We start from the raw sequence: 23,452 nt of genomic DNA on the forward strand, positions 1-23,452 counted from the left end.
GGATAGGCAGATGCTGGTTTCCAAAAAATAGACACAAATCACTTGAGTAGCTCAGTGGGTCAGGCAGCATCTCTGGAGAACGAAGGTAGGTGATGTTTTGGGTCAGAACCATTCCAGTGAATGAAAAGGTTCCCCACCCCTGATCTAGTGGGAGGGAAGAACTGAAGGGAATCCACATTAGTCAGGAAATGGTGTTAGGTAAACTGTTCGGACTGAAGGCAGGTAACCCCCCAGGGCCTGAAGGTCTGTATCCCAGAGTACTCAAGGAGGTGGCCCTAGAAATCTTGGATGCATTTGTGATCATTTTCCAATGTTCTCTCGACTCTGGATCTGTTCCTGTCAAATGGAGGGTAGCCAACGTAACTCCACGTTTTAAGAAAGGAGGGAGAGAGAAAACAGGGAAATATAGCCTTTCATCGGTAGTTGGGAAGTTGCTGGAGTCGATTGTTAAAGATGTTATAGCAGCTCATTTGAAATGGTGTCAGATTAGGAAAAGGGGAGGCGCAACGAGACCTGGACATGCTTTTACATCAGTCACTGATAGTAAGCATGCATGTACAGCAGGCGGTGAAGAAAGCTAATGGCATGTTGGCCTTCATTGCGAGAAGATTTGAGTTTAGGAGCAACAAGGTCCTACTGCAGTTGTACAGGCCTCTGGTGAGTGCATCTGGAGTATTGTGTGCAGTTTTGATCTCGAAATTTGAGGAAGGACATTGCTACTGAGGGAGTGCTGTTTTGATTCACCAGGTTAATTCCCGGGATGGCGTCACTGACATATGATGAAAGAATGGGTCGACTGGGCTTGTATTTACTGGAATTTAGAAGGATGAGAGGGAATCTTACAGAACGTATAAAATTCTTAAAAGGATTAGACAGGGTAGATGCAGGAAAAATGTCCCCATTGTTGGGGGAGTCCAGAACCAGGGGTAACAGTTTAAGAATAATAGAAACATAGAATGGGTCGGCCATTTAGGACAGAGATGAGGAAAAACCTCTTCACCCAGAGAGTTGTGAATTTGTGGAATTCTCTGCCACAGAAGGTAGTGGAGGCCAATTCACGATGTTTTCAAGAGAGTTAGATTTAGCTCTTAGGGCTAAAGGAATCAAGGGATATGAGGAAAAAGCAGGAATGGGGTACTGATTTTGGACAGTCAGCCATGATCTTATTGAATGGCGGTGCTGGCTCGAAGGGCCGAATGGCCTACTCCTGCACCTATTTTTCCATGTTTCTTTTCAGGGACAGTTTCTTCCCAGTTGTTATCAGGCAACTGAACCATCCGACCAACGACTAGAGAGCAGTCATGAACTACTATCTACATCATTAGAGACCCTCAAACTATCTTTGATTAGACATTACTGTCTTTATGTTGCACAAATGTTATTCACTTTATTCTCTTTATCCTGTATCTATACACTATGGATTGCTCGATTGTAATCATGCATTGTCTTTCTACTGAGTGGTTAGCATGCAACAAAAGCTTCTCACTGTACCTCGGTACACGTGGCAATGAACTAAACTTAAACATCCTAACTTATACCTGAAATATACCGCTGCCCCTTCACCGGGTCTAAATCCTACACCTCCTTCCCAGCACCACTGTGGCCAACCCTCAACAGCAGGACTGCAGTGGCTCAAGTGGCTACTTACAGAAGGATGGGCAATAAACGCTGGCCACCTCAGTCATGTCCCGATTCCAAAAGGGAATGTAAAAATACATTTACTCTCTGGTTCTGTGAAATGTCTTCTCGTCAGGACCTGTATTCTGACTGACTGGGGGGGGGAGAAGAATTCACTTCTGCCATCGGCCAAGAGAGCCACAGAGAGAATGGAATGAGATGTGAGCGTACTGCCACCACCTGGTTACAGACTGCCATTGCAATTCACAATCGAGCCTGACAAAGTTGACCTGGTCTTCCACTGGTTTATTGGAAAATGAAAAGCACATATCTTACAAATATTGTGAATTGGGTTAAGAGCAATTTACAAGGCAGTGTAATAAACTGTACAAACACCGCGGACACGAGCTTATGTTGTACAGAAAGCTGTATCAGATCATCAGTCTATAAACAATGGCATGTACAAAAGGAACTATCAATGCTGCACAAGAGGGCACTGATGACTGAGTGGTGGAGAAATCGCTGCACAATCTGGGCACCAAAGCCATGGACAAGGGAACAAGTGGAGGTCGAGGATAGAGAATGCAAAATGTCCCAGCTGTGCCACAGTTCCTGACACATTCTTTAATCAGTTATCATTTGATAGATCATTTCACAGGACCTTCTCCTCTCTCTAGTCCTAACCAAAGCCACCATCACCCACTCCTCACTATCACTCCCCCCTCACCATCACTCTCCCTCCTCCACTCTCTCCCATGTTCTCTCTCCCCCACTGTCACCCATTCCCTCCTCCATGCCCCCACTCTGCTCTCCCTTCAATGTCACCCTGCCCTATCCCTCCCTACCCCCTGCCCCAACAGTCGTCATTCTTTAGTGCCTTGAGTGGAATTGGAGTTGGTGGGTGCTCCTGGGATGGACAGAGGGATGCAGTGACCATTGCTGGCGAGAGATGGCATTGTCCTCCTCCTGAGGTCCAAGAGCCAGTGGATTCTGCAAGGACTGGGAAGGGACCATCCCAACTGCAGCCTGTCAGCTCTCAAGAGCAAAAACCCCTCTGCCCCCATTTCAGGATTAAGGAATCAGATGATCTGAAATATCTTCGGCCAATCCTTGATATCAACTCCAACCAAAACCTGAACCATGGCAGCTGAGTGAAATATTTGCACTTTCTCTCTCTCTCGCTCTTATCTCGTGACCACCACTGCTCCAGTGAGGTCAGGGGGCATTTTGAAGATCCCAAGAGGCAGGTTATGCCCAGTCTTGTTTTTGAAATCCACAGAAAGTAGAACACAAGGTGAAACTAATTTGACAACAGAAGATTTCCCATAGCTACAAACTCAAGAGTTCTTGGTTGTCATAACAACACCCATGAACCATAGCACTGTGCAAAGTAATGGCTACCTGCCATGGGTGTTACTATGGTTTGGATTCTGTGCAGTGAGTGGAGCGGGCAGTGCCAGTGTTGTGTAGGAAGGAACTGCGGATGCTGGGTCACACCGGAGATGGACACAAAGTGCTGGAGTAATTCAGCGGGATCAGGCTGCATCTCTGGAGAAAAGGAACAGGTGACGTTTTGGGTCGAGACCGTTCTTCAGACTCGTGTTGGTTTAACTGGGTACATGGGGTTCAGCAGCCAGCTGACACGTGGTACAGGGCCACACGCCGCTGCTGGGTTAGGGCCAGGGCTGTTCCACGTCACACCAGCTCACTGCCTGAACTATCAATGTTTGCTTGGCCAAGGGTCCAGCTTTTTCATGGTGTTTACTGGGGGGAATTTGGCTGCTGACCCAGACTATGACCGTTCACCCGGTGGAACAGACAAGCTTTGCCTCCATTGAATCAACTGCACCTTTTCAATGGCTACTGGGTGTCGGCTGGTGGTCCAATAAATATCCAACCTGGCTCCAAGCTCAACCCCAGTAGCTGGATGAGGGACAGGTCATAGACCACAGCTGACCTCTGCTCATTACAGAGGTGAAGCACAATCTCTCTTTCCATGGGATTTGCCAGAGTCCAGAGCCCTGTGGCAATGCCTAGTGTGTAATAGAGAGCATTGCTCTGACAATGACGTTTGACCATCATGGCAAGGAGGTGGTGAGCTGTCAGCTGCACAGCACAGAGAGTCGGCAGCAGCCACAGAGGACTCAGCAGCTTGCCCCAGTTCCAGGAACACCTCACTCTTCCACACCCATGTGCACTGGTCTGGAACAGTATTCCTCATTCAGGTTACATGGCAGAATTACATTTGAGTTTGAAGTACTTCTTTAGAAAGTAAGATGTTTCATTCTTATATCAGGACTTGATTCTGAAATCTGACATCGAATTGAAGATCTATAAAGGTGATGTTGCTGGCACCAGAGTTGGGATATTCTGCTCATTGGGAAATCTGGTGAGCTGACAGCACTGGCAAGGGAAGAGTGATAAAGTCCCCACAAACACGAGCTATCTTTCTGTTCCAGGACCCAGGGTGAGGGCGCATTGTCTCACGCTTCCAAGAATGTTAGCAACAGTAGTTCCTAAAGTGCAACATTAAATTCGGTTACCAGGAGATCAATGTAGTCCCTGTCTTTGGTTTTAAATGCCTCTGCAATGCTCCTTGCGGCTTCTTTGTGTTCCTTCCCATGCAGCGGCACTCCATTCACCTCCAAAATCACATGGCCGACTCTCAGCTTCCCGCAGTTATGAGCTGATCCTCCTCTCTGGAAAAGTGGAAAAGTCATCATTCGGACAAGCCAGGAAAATTCCGTCAGATACCCACTTTGTCCAAAAATTCCCCAAACCGTTACCCATTAACCCTGAATTGTGAAATGTTTTCTCAGAGAATTGGATTAATTAACAAACACATGAGATGTCAAACTGGTAATGTTCACGGACTGCAAATCTGAGTCACAGTGAAGGTGGCTGCCTAAGATTACAACAGGATTTGATCAACTGGGCAATACCAGATCGAATTTAACTCTGACTGGTGCATGGTGAAGCATTTGATTAATTAAGCCAGGGCAGAACTTACACAGTAAATGGTAGAGCCCTGGGATTGTTGTAGAGAAGAGAGTGACCCAGGGGTACTGAAAATAGTGACACAGGTTGGCAGGGTGGTGCGGAAGCTGTTTCCCACACTTGATCATGGTATTGGGCATAGACGTTGGATGTGGTGTTGCATCTGTACAAGTTGTTGGTGGGACCACACTTGGAATATTACGAGTAATTCTGGTTGCCCATTTATATGCAGGATGTCATTAAGCTGGAAAGGGTGCAGAAAATATTCAAACCCTGGACTGAGAGATTGAGTTATAAGGAGAGGCTGGATATGCTGGGACCCTTTCCCTGGACTGTAGGAGGCTGAGGGCTAACCTTATAGAGGTTTAGAAAATCATGATGGGCACAGGCAAGGGCAGTCTTTGAAACAGGGTAGGAGAGTTTAAAACTAGAGGGCAAGGAAAGAAGGGAAATATTTAAAATATGCCTGAAGAGGTATCTTTTTCACACAAAGGGTGGTGGGCATGTGGAATGAGCTGCGAGAAGTGGGAGAGGCGGGTACAATTACAATTTTTTTTTTAAGGTACATGGATAGGAAAGATTTTGAGGGATACATGGGGCAAATGTAGGTAAATGAGCCTAGTTCAGGCAGACATCTTGGTGGGCATGAACAAGTTGGGCCAAAGGGCCTGTTTTCCTGCTGTATAACTTGATGACTCTGCAGCGTAATCTTTTATTAGATTTGTCTTCACTGGCGGAGAGTTGTGTAAACATTTTCAAGGAGCCAGACGCCAATAGACATACAAAAGTACAACTTGGTTCACAGCATAGAAGTCATTAAACTAGTAAGCATTATAGGCCATGAAACGCACAATGAGATGCAAGACACTCTTATGTTCCTTATTATGGGTTCCTCATCATTTCATTCACTTCTCAGTGTTATACAGCATGGAAACAGGCTCTGCAGCCCAACCCATCCATACCAGCCAAGGTGCCTTGCTGAGCTTGTTCCATTTGCCTGCATTTGGAATTTTTTCAGCACCCATCATTTATGTTAAGCTACGGGCAGTGGTCAGCAGATTGGGCAAAGCTCTGTGTCGCTGGGCCACACCCAATCGGCATCACCCTTGATGCAGCTCCAAACACCATTTGGTAAGTATTGCCTCCGCTGGGCTGCTGCATGAGCAGACGAGCAAGAGTGCTCAGTGCAGCTTCTGTGTCACGGGCTTTATTTGATTCAACAACAGCAGCATTACAGGTCCACCACTGATTTTCCGACACCTCCTTTAATCTGGATGAAATTAAGAGAGTGCACATGAAATTTCCCCCGGAAGTCCCCCTGAAAATGTGGTGCCAAGGTCGGGTGTGGCTGCTGATCTCGACCTCATCCGGACTTCCGCACCGATCAGCGAATCGAATTAGCCCCCACCGTGACTCTGGAACTCCAGCCCGGCTGGAGCCAGCAGATGCATTCCTATAACCGACTTTGCGGGCCGGGATCTCGGCCCCTAGCGACCTAGGTGGACTGTTCCAGTACCATTGGACATCTCTCGTTGGCCGTAACCTCTGTTGGTCCAGCAAAACGGATACTCCAGAATGGTTCTGGAACCAACAAAGGGTGCTGGAAAATTGGTGGTGGAGCTATACTTGATTCCAGGAATGTTGAGATTATCCCATGAGAAGCAATTGTGGAAACTTGGTCCAGAATGACTGGAGTCTAGAGGAATGAGAAGTGGCCTGACTGAGAGCCACTATTGTCGAGGGATTGCCGAGAGCTGTGAGAATCATCTGACCGAATGGTACAGTTGCACAGCTGACATCTGCTGCTCATTCTTTCATGGGGCAATGCACACTGACGTTCATTCATCTTTGATGCTAGTGGCTGGCCCACCAGCACCAATCCTAGCATTCGTCTCCAGACTTCTTCAGTGTGGTTGGAACCTGTGTCCATACACCAGGACTCTAGCCTACTGCTTTAGTTTAAGTCACTTAACTTATCAACCAAGTTGGACTTGTGTATGTCTATTGGTGTGTGGCCCCTTGATGTGGATCGTACAACATTATATGGATAGTAAAGCTACAGTGCAGCGTTGCTGCTGACAACCCACCTGAACGGTGACAATGCGGGGCAGCGGTTGCCGTGTGTTAGCTCCCCCTTCGATGGCAATGCCCAGGGTGGGTGCACTCTTTGGGACTCTCACCAAAACAGAGGTTGACTCCAACAGGCCGGGCTGCAGCAGGAGAACACAAACCATCAGTTAGTACTGGAACAGATGACACCTGCTCCACATTATCCTCCTGCTCCAGGCTATTATCAGTTGTTGCTGAAAACACAATTTAGAAACTTCCTCCCCTTCTCTGACAGTCCTCATTCCTGCTAGTCTTCACCTTGCATTTGGTACTTTCTGTCGTAAATCAGTGCAACGTCAAAGAGAAATTCAGGCAGCAGCAGCAACAACCAATGGACATATCCCATCGCATTCCCCATCGTATTATAATCTCAGAGTCCAGTCCATCATCTGGACTGAGGTGTGGTGCATACGCCTCAAATATAGCAGCTCACAGAAATTTGCATGTTCATAAGTGATAGGAGCAGAATTAGGCCATTTGGCCCATTGTCTACTCCGCCATTCAATCATGACTGATCTATTTCTCCCTCCTAACCCAATTCTCCTGCCTTCTCTCCATAACCATTGACAGCCGTACTAATCAAGAATCTATCAAATCTCTGCCTTAAAAATATCCATTGACATAGCCTCCACAGCCTCCGTAGCAATGATTCACCACCCTCTGACGAAATAAATTCCTCCTCATCTCCTTCCTAACAGAATGTCCTTTAATTTTAGGACCTCTGGTCCTAGATGCTCCTACTAGCAGAAACATCCACTCTATCCAGGCCTTTCACTATTCGGTAAGTTTCAATGAGGTCCCCTCCTCATCCTTTGAAACTCCAGTGAGAAGAGGCCCAGTGCCAGCAAGCAGTCATCACATGTTAATCCACTCATTCCAGGGATCATTCTCATAAATCTCTGGACCTTCAGATATGAGGACTAAAATTGCTCACAATACTCCAAATGTGACCTGATCAGTGCCTTATAGATCTTCAGCATTACATCCCTGTTTTTGTATTCTAGTCCTCTTGAAATAAATGCTAGCATTACATTTGTCTTCCTCACTACCGATTCGACTTGCAAATTAATCTTTTTAGAATCCTGCACCAGCACTCCCAAGTCCCTTTGCACCTCCGATTTCTGGATTCTCTCCCCATTTAGAAAATAGTCTACACCTTTATTCCTACCAAAATGCATGACTACACACTTTGCTACACTGCATTCCATCTGCCACTTCTCTGCCCACTCTCCCAACCTGTCCATGTTATTCTGCAGAGTCCCTGCTTTCTCTGCACTACCTGCCCCTCCACTTCCAACATGATTGATTCACAATTACATGCAAGCCATGATCTGAACTACAATGGAATCAATCTCAATAAAGACTGCTGGCAAACAAGGTTCAAACATCTTTCTCAATCTTTCTCATCACAATGCTGCACTTCTTCTCCAACAAACCTCCTGGAGAAGTGGAGATAATACAGTAATCTCTTCACTGTATGGTATACCCAATGCAGAACAATGGTCAGGCCAACCTGCAATGGAGCACTATCCTCCAACAAAGTGGTTCATGGAAAAACTGGAATTGGTGGACTCACCAAGGCAGATGTCAACAATGAAATTCACCATAATAATAATAATAATATAATAATATCTTTTATTGTCATTGCACGTCAGTGCAACGAGATTTAGTGTGCAGCTCCACTGATGTACAAGAAAGGTAAATAAATACAATACATAAATAAGCAAGCTGAATTGATTGACGTGACCATCTGAGGGAGACTGCTCCAATGTGCCAGAACGGGCATTGGTCAGTTGAGGAAAAGGGTTTTTGAAGATCAAAATCTCAAACCCACCATTACATTCAGTCTACTGGGCAGCAAAGATCCTTGACCTTTTCCATGCTTCTGAAATCTAGACTCTCTACAGTAACCACCTCAAGAAATGGAAGGATGCAACCACTCTGCAAAATCCTCCAAAGCCTTGGGTAGGACAATGAATCAATTACAATGAACTGGCATCCTTAACATTCTTTCCTGCTAAATAAATTCAGATCATACACCGGTTGTGAGTATAAACAAATACAGGTTGAACACTGATTTTCAAGCAGCTGATAGTTCACCCAATAACCCTATAATCTGAACAAAATTGCAAGAGCTCAGTTGAAATTCCCTAGGAGCCACAGCTGGCATTACGAGTGCCGAGCGCCTTTTCCAGTCCTGTCCCTCCTTAGTAAAATAATTAACTATGTTCTCAAACTTCTCTCCACATTTTTTCCCAAAGACAATACAGTAAACCCTAATTTTTAATGGCCCCCTTACAACACATTTTGGATATAGCGGGCGGCTCCGGCCGTTTAAAGCCCTGGCTTCTGACCCCACTCCCGACCCGCAAGGTGCACCCAACAAAAGGACACAATACTGGAGTAATTCAGCGATGCAGGATCTCTGGAGAACATGGATAGACGACATTGGGAACCTCCCTCACACTGATTCAGTCAGCTAAGTTACTGTGGCAGTTTCACTTTAAGAGCAGGCGCTGACGACGCTAGTCTGCACCAGCAAGCTGTGTTTCACCAATTCATATGGCTGTTGCGTCTCACGTATAATTCTTTAGCATGCCCCCCCGGTCACTGTGGGGCTCCCTTCCCTCTCACCTGCTGTCGCTTCCAAGGTGGAGTATGTTGGCAATCTGGGGTGAGTGGGGAGGAAGAGGTGGTGGTGGGGGAAGGAGGAGGTGGTGGGGTGGGTGGAGGAGGCATGGTGTGGTGATCTGAAGGACAGAAGACGGGGCTCCTCCCTCAGACCAGCGGCATCAGCGCCTAGCTGTAAAGTGATTCGACACAAAATGCTGGAGTAACTCAGCGACTGAATCAGTCTGAGGAAGGGGCCCGATGTCACCTATCCGCAGGGCCGACCCTAGGCCAATTGGACCAATTTTTCCAAATTGGGCCCCGCGTTAATTTTCTGTATTTCATATGGAAATACAAATTTTACAAAACGAACATGGATAACAACCGCTGTGAATAATAAATGATGTGTTAACTGCTACTGTAGTAGCTAACAGCCAGTAGTTAACAACAATGGTTCATCAATGCATCGATCCGCATGCCTCCGTAAATGCGTTAAATTGTGTCACTCGCTGCCGCAGGAGCGGCGAGACTGGGGGGGGGGGGAGTCTACAGGGCAGCAAGCCCCAGCACCGCAGCGATCTCAGCCATGAGTATTCAACGCTAAACGCTGGGAGTGGGCAGTGTGTGCGTGAGAGCGTGGACGGGGGCGGGGGCGGCGGGCGGATAGAGTTAAAAGACCTGAAGCAGACCTGTGTGTCTGTCTGTATGTGTGTGTCTGTGACTCTGTGTCTGTCTCTTTATTTCTGTATGTGAGTGTGTCTCTGTGGCTGTGTGTGTCTGTGTTTCTGTGTCTTTGTGGCTGTGTTTCTGTGTCTCTATCTGCGTGTGTGTCTCTGTGTGTGTGTGTGTGTGGGGGAGCCGTGGAGAGGCAGAGGGGGGATTTTCAGATGCAAACCACACGTTTTCAGTTAAGAGTTGGACACGATTACTGTCAATACGAGCAGCTCACGGAGCAGAGTCAGAATGAGAAACACTGCTCGGCTCTAACACACACACTCGTGGAGTGAACTGTAGATATAAACGTGGCTGGGGGTAGAGGGGTGGGGGGATATGGGGAGAAGGCAGGAACGGGGTACTGATTGGGGATGACCAGCCTTGATCACATTGAATGTATGTGATATGATAGTGAATTAGGTGTCAAATTAAACTTATTTTTATGCTTTATCTGATGGGATAAATTGCAGACTTGATTTTTAAAATCTCAAAATGTTGTAACATTGCTAGAAAATGTACCTGCATCTTGGAGGCCGAAGGTTAGGTTATTAGCCAAGAAAGATAGACTTCGTTATCCCTCAGTACAGCAACATCAAGAACCATGTTGCTGTACTGAGATATAGCCAAGTCTATCCCTCATTGCTAGCAACTGATGGGAAGCGGCTGTAAAGTGGGAAGCGGCTGTAAAAGGACAGCGCTGCTGCGGGGGGGGGGGTTCCTTTCAGAGCGTGTGGATAGTCTGTCCAGGGGTAAAGTTGCAGGGAGGGCAGGAGGGTTGAGATGGAGGGGGTCGGCCGGGGATCATCCAGTTCAAGAGCGGGTCAGTGGGCGCTGGAGCTTACTCCATATGTCAGGGCGAGTAACCTCAATTGATCCCTTGTTCAGTTTTTTTTGGCCTTCCATCACAGCAATGTGATGGATGTTTATGTAAATTATGTTGTGTCTTGGGTTTATTTGTTTGTAATGTATGGCTGCAGAAACGACATTTCGTTTGGACCTCAAGGGGTCCAAATGGCAATAAATTGAATTGTATTGTATTGTTGTATTGTATTGTTCGCGCTGACACAGAAGCTCCCTCGCCCGCTGTGATGTTATCCATCACCCGCTGACCCACTCCGCTCTATGATCTTCGCTCTTGAGCTGGTCCCCTCACTGTTCAGACGGAGAGCACTGCCAGATGTTAGCGGGCCGGGAGAAGGCGCTGAGATGGCAGTTGGTTCCGCTGTCCGGTGATGGAAGCCGCTGCTTCCCTCCCCGGCCACAATGCGGGGGCTCCGCGCCCGGAGCGCCGCGGCAGCGGTGAGTGAGTGTTACTGGCATGAACCCCGACCCTCTCCTGCTCAACGCTCCCGCAACTTTACCCCTGGCTAGACTCCCCACACACTGTGAAAGGAACTCTCCCCCGAATTGTCATGTTACTCACGACACGTGACTCATTTATAATTATTTATTCATATTTCTACGCAAAAAAATTCCAATTGGGCACCGCACCTCCTAAGGCCGGCCCTGCCTATCCGTATTGTCCAGAGATCCTGACCCACTGAATTACTCCAGCATTGTGTCCCTTCGGTGGGTGAAGAAGGGCTTGCTGGTGCACCTTGTGAGTTGGGAGTGGGTGGGAAGCCGAGGCTTTAAGCGGCTGGGGAGACAGTGCGAGCCCAGGATGGATCGGCAGGTCATTCCATTCATATTCAGTTTACATTTTATATTTGTTGTATTTAAGTTTCTGACACTCCATGTGCTTTAGAGACAGGGGGTGGTCTCATTAGCGGGCCAAGGGTGTATTACCATTTCATTATCACGTGACCTCTATTGGTCCAAAATAAACGGATAATACAGAAAGGCTCTGGAACCAAAGGTGCGGAAAATCAGTTTTCAACCTGTATTATTGTTTAAGGAATGGATGTCTTCTCCATTTTCAGGATCTGGGCTTTGAGGATGTGACTGTGCTGAAGAGGCCGCAGAGGAGTTTCACCAGGATGTTACACAAAAATGCTGGAGAAACTCAGCGGGTGCAGCAGCATCTATGGAGCGAAGGAAATAGGCAACGTTTCGGGCCGAAACCCTTCTTCAGACTGACCTGGACGTTGCCTGGTATGGTAAGTTTCAGTTAAGAGGAGACTGAATAAAAAACATAGAACCATACAGCACAAGAACAGGCTGCACATGAAACATATTCCTCCATCCCCTGCATATCCATTTGGCTCTCCAAAAGTTTCTTAAATGCCACTATCATGTCTGTCTCAACCACCTCCCCCAGCAGCATGTTCCAGGCAATCTCACTCTCTGTGTAAAAGATGTGGCCCACACATCTCCTTTAAACTTTGCCCCTCTCATTAAAAACCTATGCCTTCTAACATTTGTTCTTTTCATCTTGGGAATAAGATTCAGACTCTCCCCTATCAATAGCTCTCATAATTCTATATGCTTTCTACTCTGTCTATGCATATCATAATTTGTTTAAGAAGGAACTGCAGATGCTGGAAAATCGAAGGTAGACAAAAGTGCTGGAGAAACTCAGCAGGTGAGGCAGCATCTATGGAGCGAAGGAAATAGGCAACGTTTCAGGTCGAGACCCTTCTTCAGACTGATGTGACATAATTATCTGTGTTTGTTTTCCTCAGAATGGAAAAGGCTGAGAGATGTCTTGATTGTGGTACATAAAAAGAACGTGGGGTACATATAGGATAGATGGTTGGAAACTTTCCCCTCACCAGAGGGCGGTATGGTGGCACAAGGGTAGAATTGCTGCCTTACAGCTCCAGCGACCCGGGCTCGATCCAGACTACGGGTGCTGTCTGTAGGGATTTTGTACATTCTCCCTATGACCGCGTAGGTTTTCACCGGGTGCTCCCGTTTCCTCCCACATTCTAAAGACTTGCAGGTTTGTAAGTTAATTGGCTTCTGTAAATTTTTCCTAGTGGGTAGGATAGCACTATAGTACAGGTCACAGTGGATTCGGTGGGTTAAGTGGCCTGTTTCCACACTGTATCTCTGAACAGTGGCATGGGTTTAAGCTAAGGTGTGCGAAACGTAAAGTGGATTTGAGAAATAACTTTTTCATTCAGGTTGAGAATTGGAACATACTTTCTAATGGGTGTGGGGCTGGTGAGGCAGGTAGTCTCACAACATTTAAGCAGCATCTGGATGAACATTAAAATTGCCAAGGCTCATAAAATTATGGTTGAGTGCGGATGAAGGGGATTAATGTAGATGGGTCCTTAACGATAGCACATGCTTGGCGGGCTGAAGGCTTGCTGATGCACTGCTCGAACTTCATCACTCAATCTATCTATATACTTATACACAGTCTGTTCATATTGGTGGAAATGTGTCAGCCTCGATAACAATCAGCACGGGAGCACCTCAAGGCTGCGTGCTCAGCTACCTGCTGTATTCACTCTATACTCATGACTGTGTAGCAGGTCATAGTGCGAACTCCATCATCAAGCTCGCCGACGACACCACTGTTGTGGGACGTATCACTGATGGAGACGAGTCAGATTATAGAAGTGAGATCGAACGACTGACCAGATGGTGCCAGCACAATAACCTGGCTCTCAACACCAGCAAAACCAAGGAACTGATTGTGGACTTTGGAAGGGATAGGATGGGGACTCACAGTCCCGCTTATATCAACGGGTAGTTGGTGGAAAGGGTCAAGAGCTTCAAATTCCTGGGCGTGCATATCTCTGACGATCTCTCCTGGTCCCAGAACACTGATGCAATTATCGCCTCACATCAGCGCCTCTACTTACTGAGAAGATTACGGGGAGTCGGTATGTCAAGGAGGACTCTCTCAAACTTCAACAGGTGCACAGTAGGAGCATGCTGACCGGTTGCACCGTGGCTTGGTTCGGCAACTGGAGCACCCAGGAGCGGAAAAGACTGCAAAAAGTTGTAAACACTGCCTAGTCCATCATCGGCTCCGACCTCCCTACCATCGAGGGGATCTATCGCAGTCGCTGCCTCAAAAAGGCTGGCAGCATAATCAAGGACCCACACCATCCTGGCCGCACACTCATCTCTCCGCTGCCTTCAGGTAGAAGGTACAGGAGCCTGGAATCTGCAACATCCAGGTTCAGGAACAGCTGCTTCCCCACAGCCATCAGACTATTAAACTCAACTCAAACTAAATCTGAACTTTAATAACCTATTGCACTTTATCTGTTTATTTATGTGTGTATATATATATATATATATATATATTCAATGGTATATGGACACACTGATCTGTTCTGTATTTATTTATGCCTACAATATTCTGTTGGGCTGAAGCAAAGCAAGAATTTCATTGCCCTATCTGGGACACATGACAATAAACGGCCTTTCAAAATACTCACATTCTTCAAGCAGCTTCGACTGACATCACAATGCCCCCGCAGGGGAGGGAGGGGGTCGCCGCCCTCTCCACCTCCCCAATGGTTTTAACTTCATAAACCACTGATTCTTCGCTGCCACGCTGGAATGTTCTGGGAACCCCCCTCCACCCCTTGCCTGGCCCAGTCGCACTTAAGATGCGGCTCACTTGGGTCGGCCCGCGGCCTCGCTCAGGTCCTCGCCCGCGGCCTCTGCTGCTGCCGCTTAGGGGCCGCGCAACGGATCGGAGTCGTGCAAGCTGAGCCTGCCTCTGAGGGCACCGACGGCTGATGATCCTCCGGAGATGAGGTGAGGAGGGAGCCCGCCCACACACATCCCGCCCCCCACACACCCCCTCTGCCCATACACACCCGCCTTCCCTCCCATACATACCCCCCTCCCCCCACACACCCCTCTCCGCCCACACACACCCCTCCCCCCCACACCCCTGCCCACCCACACACACACCCCTTCCCTCCCCACACCCCCCCGCCCACACACCCATCCATGCCCACACACCCCCTTCCCTACCACACACACACCCTCACGCAATCACCTCCCCCCACACCCCCCGCTGCCCACACACCCCTTTCCCCCCACATCCTGCCACCCTCATCCTCTCTCCCCCACACCCCGACCCCCTCTGCTCCTGTTGCCCCCCCCCCCCCACCCCCTCCATAAATTCCATTCTTTTCCTTGTGGGGGGCGCCTGTCTCCGGGGTGAGCCCCAATAAATGGTGACAAAGCCTGGACTACGAGCTACAAATTATGATTTAATAAAGAAAATGGCAAAAGATATCCAAGTCAATACAATGCTCAACCAAAGTTCTCTCAATTTAAGAAATGTGATGAGAGGGGAATTTGGCCATTTGGCCCATCGTCTACTCTGCCTTTCAATCCTGGCTGATCTATCCCCCCCCTAACCCCATTCTCCTGCCCTCTCCCCATAATTCAACACCCGTACTAATCAATGGAAAGGCCAAGGGGTTGGAATGCCTTTTGCTACAGCCCCTTCTTCTCATGCCTCTTCTTCTTCTTCTTCCGTGTGGCGTGCACAGCCTAAAGTTGTTGGACAACTTGTTCTATTTGATCTTCCATTTGTGCACGTCGAGTTGATTGCATTAGTCGAAACAGGGCGGACCACGTGAAGGTTGCAATCTTCCACCCCGCTGCAGCCCCTGTATCTATTTCTCCCATTCCATTGCAATTTCCATCACCAGCACTGAAACAGCCTGCCCTCCACATGCTACCATAATCCCCAGATGTTCATTCTCAGATGTAATAACAAAAATCCCAGAAGATACAAAAAGCTGACAAATGTAGCCACAAAATGATTTTTCTCAGTGCTAATCTGAAGGCAAAAACAGAAAACATCTTTCAATGCCGGGAGAATGTGCAAGCTGCTGTAATCAAGCATTCACAACTGGCTTTAATCTGAATGCTATAAGCATTGAGATGCATGTGACTGAACACATCCCATGTCAGAGAATTAGCATTAAACAGCCACTGAAACAAATTAATTAATACATTGACCCAGTTAAAACAGATGGCAATGGTAAAGCTTTCCTGCTGCTGTTTACAAGTGTCCCCATCAGCAAGGATGTGTTCAAGCACACAGTATATTCTGTGTTCTATCACACTGATTCTGTGTTCAATCAGTTGTTGGATTACATGTTTTAATGCTCAACAAATCATAATTTGACATTACAAACTTATGTCAGTCCATTAGCATTGATTAACCCTGCTTTTACTCCTAACCTACACTTACCAACCACCACACAATGACAAGCACCCTCTCTGCACCTCACACGCTTACGCTGCCAGCTGAAGTATTCCAGTTTAAAGCATGCGAATAGTGGAGCTATCAGTGTGGGTTCAGTGATCTGAGATCTGTAGCCATTGAATTTTAACATTTTACTGGGGAAAGACAGCTAGATACAAAAGAGAAGGGGAAAAAAACCAGAACAACAAATAAGCCAGGTGGTGAAGGAGATAGTGGATATTCCTTGAGGATTTTTCCGGAGAGTCAAAGCGAGGTCCTGCTGATGCCGGCGCATAGCAGCCAGAGTAGATCGCAGAGCACGGAAGGAGAATTGTTGTGTACTCATCTCTTTTCTAAAGGTACGTCCTTTTATTCTGAGGCTATGGTCTCTGGTCCTGGAAACTCCCATTAGTGGAAACATCCTCTCCACAACTACTCTATCCAGGCCTTTCACAATTCAGTAAGTTTCAATGAGGTCTCCCCTCATCCTTCTAAACTCTAGTGTGTACAGGCCCAGTGCCTTCCAATGCTCATCATATGTTAACCCTATCATCCCTGGGATCATTCTCGTAAACTTTCTCTGGACCCTCTCCAACACATCCTTCCTCAGATATGGAGCCCAAAACTATGCACAATACTGCAAATGTGGTCCGACCAGCACCTAATAAAGTATCAGCATTACATCTCTGTTTTTCTATTCTAGATAGATGCTGGCATTGCATTAGGCTTCCTTACTACCAATTTGACTTGCAAATTAACCTTTTGGGAATCCTGCAGCAGCACTTCCAAGTCCCTTTGCACCTCCACACCTACCACTTCTCAGCCCACTCTCCCAAACTGTCCAAGTCCTCCCTAGAGAACACTACTGGCCACTGGTAGCCAACCATAAAAAGCCCCTTTTATTTCCACTCTCCTAACCTGTCCAAGTCCTTCTGCCACCCCTGCCTTTTATTCACTACCTTCTCCCACATCTGCAAATGTGGCCACAAAGCCAAATTCCCTCATCCAAAAGTATACAACTTTAAGAGGAGCGACTCTAGCACCGACCCCTGTGGAACACCACTAGTCACTGGCAGCTGACCAGAAAATTGCCACTCTTTGCCTTCTGCCATCCAGCTATCTTTGCTAGTATATTTCCTCTGATCTAGTCTTGTGTGTGGATTTGTCGAATCCACACACAAGATTAGAATTTGTCAGGGCTGCCAACTCTCACGCATTGAGCGTGAGAATCACGCATTTGGCCAAATTCTCACGCTGATCACAAATTTCTCACGCTGTCGTGAGAAATTCTGTGATCAACGAGAGTTCAAAACTCATATCAACTGCATGGGCAGCGGGTGTTGGAGAGCCGGGGCTGAGGGAGGGAAGGAAGTAGCGTTGGGGGCAGATGCGGATGGGGAGCTGGGGCTGCCGAGTGTTTGCCGGGCTGGCGAGTGTTTGCAGGGCTGGCGAGTCGCTTGCTGCAGCTCCGGCCATGGAGCAGCCCAAAGATACTAGAGGAGCTCCTCTAGTATCTTTGGAGCACCCTCAGTGCAAGAGTCCCGGGCCGTCGGAGGCGTCGGAAGCGCTGCGCTGCTGCCATTAAAGTTTCTGCCGAATTCGCCCAGGTGACCGGCATGGATCAGGCTGCGGCTCGGTGCATCCTGGAGGACCGGGCAGTGAATGAGTGTCGCCCAGCACAGCAAGTAAGGCCATATCCTGCTCCCGGCGGCAGTCGGAATTTAAGGATTTGCGGGAAGCGGCTGACATGAGCGAGGCGGGCGAGCGGCAGGAGAGAGGTACATGGGTGGAACCAGGGGGGGGCCCACATTTTTGTCTAGACATGTTCCAATATCTCCGGCTTTGGACGAGGCGCTGCTGTGCTCTGAGCAACCCGGTTGTGGGTGTTGGAGAGCCGGAACGGAGGGAGGGATGGAAGCAGTGGCGGGGGCAGATGCGGACGGGGAGCCGGGGCTGGCGAGTGTAAGAGTACGGGGCCGTCGTAGGCATCTGAAGAGTTGCGCAGCTGCCGTGAGAGTCTCTGTGCCGAATTCGCTCTGGAGACCGGCATGGACCAGGCTGCGGCTCGGTGCATTCTGGAGGACAACCAGTGGCTGCTGGAAGTAGGTACCAAGCACTGGGTAGAAGCGGTGAAAGATAGTGGCCTTCAAATGGGGGTGGTTGGAGAAAGCATCCTGCTTGCCTGCTAGATTTCCACTTACTGTAACTGCAGGAAAAATGTTCCCCATGTTGGGTCCTGAACCAGGGGTCACAGTTTAAGAATAAGGGGTAGGCCAGTTAGGAATGAGATGAGAACAAACTTTCATTACCCAGAGAGTTGTGAATCTGTGGAATTCTCTGCCTCAGAAGGCAGTGGAGGCCAATTTGCTGGATATTTTCAGGAGAGAGTTACATTTTGCTCTTGGGGCTAGCTAAATCAAGCGATATTGGGAAAAAACAGGAAAGAGGTACTGATTTTTGATGAACAGCCATGATCACACTGAATGGCAGTGCTGGCTCGAAGGGCCAAAAGGCCTATTTCTGCACCTATTTTCTATGTTTCTATGCTTGAGTATATGGCAATAAAACTCGACCACTTGATTTTGAAGCATTCATGCATGTTGGAGGTATAATGTAGTCATAGAGTGATACAGTGTGAAAACAGGCCCTTCGGCACAACTTGCTCACACCCGCCAACATGTCCCAGCTACATTACCTGCTTTTGGTCCATATCCCTCGAAACGTGTCCCATTCATGTATCAGTCTAACTGTTTCTTAAAAATTGGGATCGTCCCTGCCTCAACTACCTCCTCTGGCAGCTTGTTCCATACACCCACCGTCCTTTGTGTGGAAAAAGTTACCCCGTAAAAAGTTACCTCTTAAAAATGCTTTAAATAAAACACATTGAAATCATACTTCTACAATGCACTAAAACATGATTTTAATATATAAAATTTCAAAAAGTCCCTACCGTGGGAGGGGGGACACCCCCTTCCACACTCTCTCCCCACTCGGTTGCTCCATTCCCTCACCGGGTACCACCAAGGCCAGTGATCACTCAGCTCCCCCACTTTCAAAAACGCTCCACGCCCCCTGGTTCAGACGGAGAGCACCGACAGATGCGAGCATGGAACTGAGGCCAGTTGTCCACGATGGTCTGGATCCCAATGCTCAGCGCTTCGTGTTTCGGAGTTGGCTAATGTTATTGATTTGTAATTAGTTGACAAAACCTCAATTTATTAATCCGGAATATCCAGGGGGATGGGATAAGTGTAATATTAAAATGACATGCAAAGTGTGTCAGGCTGTGTGTTACAACATAACCCATTATTTCCTTCAATTAAATATTGGGAAGGTAGCTGGCTCGAAGGGCCGAATGGCCTCCTCCTGCACCTATTTTATATGTTTCTATGTAGCACTATTGTCATTTGCCACTCAACTATTATCTTTAGGTACACAAAAATGCTGGAGAAACTCAGCGGATACAGCAGCATCTATGGAGCGAAGGAAATAGGCAACGTTGCGAGCTGAAACCCTTCTTTATCTATGTTTACCTCACTGACTATTTCTAAACACCCCCCCTCCCCGAAATTCCTTTGACAGGTTGAATAGAAATGTCCCCAATCTCGTTGTTTTATTAATTGACCACGTAGTTGAACATCCTCAAGGAGTGTAATCAGATGGAAACTGATTTAGATGTGATGTTTAAAAGCTTGTTCAAAGAAGGGGCATATGTTGAAGGAGTGACAGAGATACTTGCAGGGGAATGTGTGAGGAGGTTATTATTTGTCTTTAGTTTTAGCTTGAACCAGGACATTTGAAGATTCATAGTTTAATATAGTAATTGTGCTGATACTGACTCTAACCAACCAGATAATAAATATAATCCATTCTGGAGGTTTTATTTTTCTGATGCCATTTAAACTTCACTTGGATTTCAATCACTTCAATGTAAAAGTAATTGCGAATGGGGAGCATTGGAACAAAAATTTGCCCTTGATATACATTAACTGTAATAAAATAATGTATGCATGTTGGTAGGTGCAATCAAAACGAAGATCTTTTATCATTGTTGTATTATGATTACCACAGAAAATATTATGTACTCAAGATCACATTAAACAGAATATTATTGCTTAAATATATAGTTCTTGGACTTTGCATTTCGGTAAAGTCCCAGCTGAGAGGAAAACAGCAAAATACTGAACATATTGGGGGTGAAAATGACTTCAGGACAGTTTGTTAAGAAAATAAAGGAAATGGTAACAGAATACATACAGCTGAGTGAGTATAACTTTATGGATGAGAAATTGTGTTCAACCAATTGATGACTTCTTTGACAAAATAACTAGCATGTTAGATAACAAGGAAGTCAATGGATGTAGCAAATTTAGTTACTTAAAATTTGGTCTGTGAAGTGCCCCATAAAAGATTACCGCATTAGATAGGCACCAGTGTACGAACGTAATAGGTTAAGTCTAGGGGGTCAGATATGGAGCTTTATGTGTGGGCCAGATATATTGTCAGTGCAGAGGTGCAAGGCCAAGTTTGCATCCAGAGTCAAGGTCTAGAATAGTACTAGGTGTGCAGTCAAAGCTGGGACAATGGGAGTATTCAGCACTGGGAACCTAAGCATGTAAGCAGCTATGATCAGGGTAGAATAGGGGGCCAGTTGTAAGGCTAGACTCAGGGTCAAGAATTAGATAAGATATGCAACTGGAGTCAGGGTCAGGAGTAGTACCAGGTGTGCAGTGAGACCCAGGTTGGTCAACATGGACCAAGTGCTTGATTATAATCTGATTACCATACATTAATACACGAAGATCATTCATGTTGTTTAAGAAGGAACTGCAGATGCTGGAAAATCGAAGGTAGACAAATGTGCTGGAGAAACTCAGCGGGTGCAGCAGCATCTATGGAGCGAAGGAAATAGGCAACGTCTCGGGCTGAAACCCTTCTTCAGAATAATGTAGGGTGGGGGGGAGGGGAGAAGAAAGGAGAAAGGAAGAGGAGGAGCCCGAGGGCTGAGGGAGAGCTGAGAAGGGGAGGAGACAGCAAGGGCTACCGAAAATTGGAGAAGTCAATGTTTATGCCGCTAGGGTGAAAACTGCCCAAGCGGAATATGAGGTACTGTTCCTCCAATTTCCGGTGGTGCTCACTCTGGCCATGGAGGAGGCCCAGGACAGAAAGATCAGATTCGGAATGGGAGGGGGAGTTGAAGTGCTGAGCCACAGGGAGATCAGGTTGGTTAATGCGGACCGAGCGGAGGTGTTCGGCGAAACGATCGCCAAGCCTACGCTTGGTCTCACCAATGTAGATCAGCTGACATCTAGAGCAATGGATGCAATAGATGAGGTTGGAGGGGATGCAGGTTAACCTCTGTCGCACATGGAACGACTGCTTGGGTCCTTGAATGGAGTAGAGGGGGGAGGTAAAGCGATAAGTGTAGCATCTCTTGCGGTTGCAAGGGAAAGTGTCCGTGGAGGAGATGGTGCGGGAGGGAAGGGAAGAATTGACCAAGATCATTCATGTGCTGCACCTGTTGATCAGAGCCTGGCTCTACTGTGGAATGTAATTAGGAATGTAATTTAGCCTAACCTTATTCATAGCTAATCCAATTTAAAGCATAAATACTGCATTCAAGTGTGTTAAAAGACTCGTTATAGTATGCACCAGATTGCACAATTTCAAGCTGAAAAATGCAAAAGCTCCGTACCAACCCCCTTAACCACCCCACCCCCCCCCCCCCACCTCCGTCGCTACACACCGTCAGGCTTTATCTCTCGCAATTTCTCACTCCCAACTCCCACCCAATGTTGGCAGCCCTGAATTTGTTCAGCCAGAACTGAACACACCTCTTGGCAGACAAAAGTGCTGGAGAAACTCAGCAGGTGCAGCAGCATCTATGGAGCGAAGGAAATAGGCAACGTTTTGGGCCGAAACCCTTCTCTTGGCATTTGCATGCAATGGTGTCTGTCTTGCACTTCTTGTACGTGGTGGTGGAAAGATTAGTGGAAACAGGGCACAACGTGAACGCTCTTTACTTGACCCCTTTCCTCTAGTTCGATGAGCTCTCATCTTCTTTAGCAGCCGCACAATCACATAAGCACCTTATCACAATCCTTCAGAAAATCCAGGTAAACCACTTCCACGGACTCTCCTTTGTCTGTCCTGCTTATTTGCTTACTGAAAGAATTCCAACAGATCTATCAGCCAAGATCTCCCTTTTCCAAAACTAAATCTCCCTTTCACAATTAAAAAAAATAAAGAGAAAACAGGGAACTGTAGAGACCTATTAGCCAAACTTCACTGGTTGGGAAACTACTAGAGGAAATGGCAAAGAGTACTCAGAAAATAATAATATGACTGGATCGTTAAGCACAGATTACATGTGCTATTACCATCGCATTTAACTTTAGACATCACTCACTGTGGCAGAAATCTGGCATATCAAATGATTCATAAATTATTTCCGTTAATATGCTTGGCTTGTCTTTTCATTTGAACACGTTGTATTACTGTACAAATATTTGGAACTTAGTTTGCTGAAGTACATATTTTCAAACTTCACCCTTTTAGGTACTAGAACAAAATATAAAAGACATTTGGACAAATATATATATAGAAATGGTTTAGAGAGATATGGGCCAAATGCGGACTGGTGGAATTAGCGTAGATGGGGCAATTTGGTTGACATCGGCAATTTGGGCTGCAAGGTTTGATTCCATGGTGTATAGACTCTATGACAAGTTCACATGTTATAGGAGTAGAATTAGGCCATTCAGCCCATCGAATCAACTCCGCCAATCAATCATGCCTCCTAATCCCATTTCCTAATCCATTCTCCCCATAACCCTTGACACCCGTTCTAATCAAGAATTAATCTATCTCTGCCTTAAAAATACCCACTGACTTGGCCTCCACAGGCCTCTGTGGGAAAGAGTTCTACAGATTAAATACCCTCTGACTAAAGAAGTTCCTCCTCACCTTTCTAAAAGAGCGCCCTTTAATTTTGAGGCTATGACATCCGGTCCTAGACTCTCCCACCAGTTGAAACATCCTTTTCACATCCACTCTATCTATACCTTTCATTATTCTGTAAGTTTCAATGAAGTCCCCCCTTAACCTTCAAAACTCCAGCAAGTAGAGGCTCAGTGCTATCAAGTGCTCATCATATGCTAACCCACTCATTTTTGGAATGATCCTGGAATCTTGTAAACCTCCTCCGAACCCTCTCCAGAGCCAGTGCATCCTTCCTCAGATACGGGGCCCACATTTGCTCACAGTACTCCAAATGTGGCCTGA

The 23,452-nt window shown here is 46.9% G+C and overlaps 1 protein-coding gene across 4 annotated transcripts in view; it reads right to left on the reverse strand.

Moving 5' to 3' along the window:
- Positions 1-1,906: 1,906 nt before the first annotated feature.
- The window catches only part of whrn (whirlin), a 190,508-nt gene continuing 168,962 nt past the window's right edge, over positions 1,907-23,452 (reverse strand). For all 4 annotated transcript variants that reach the window (XM_033049267.1, XM_033049269.1, XM_033049268.1 and 1 more), the window contains 2 exons: positions 6,702-6,824; positions 1,907-4,316 (listed from right to left, as the gene is read on the reverse strand). In XM_033049267.1, coding sequence (XP_032905158.1) covers positions 4,134-4,316; positions 6,702-6,824 — 306 coding nt within the window. In that variant the 3' untranslated portion in view covers positions 1,907-4,133. The remainder of the gene's footprint in view (positions 4,317-6,701; positions 6,825-23,452) is intronic.

The sequence above is a fragment of the Amblyraja radiata genome, chromosome 32 (genome assembly GCF_010909765.2).
Source record: "Amblyraja radiata isolate CabotCenter1 chromosome 32, sAmbRad1.1.pri, whole genome shotgun sequence".
Lineage (NCBI taxonomy): Eukaryota > Metazoa > Chordata > Chondrichthyes > Rajiformes > Rajidae > Amblyraja > Amblyraja radiata.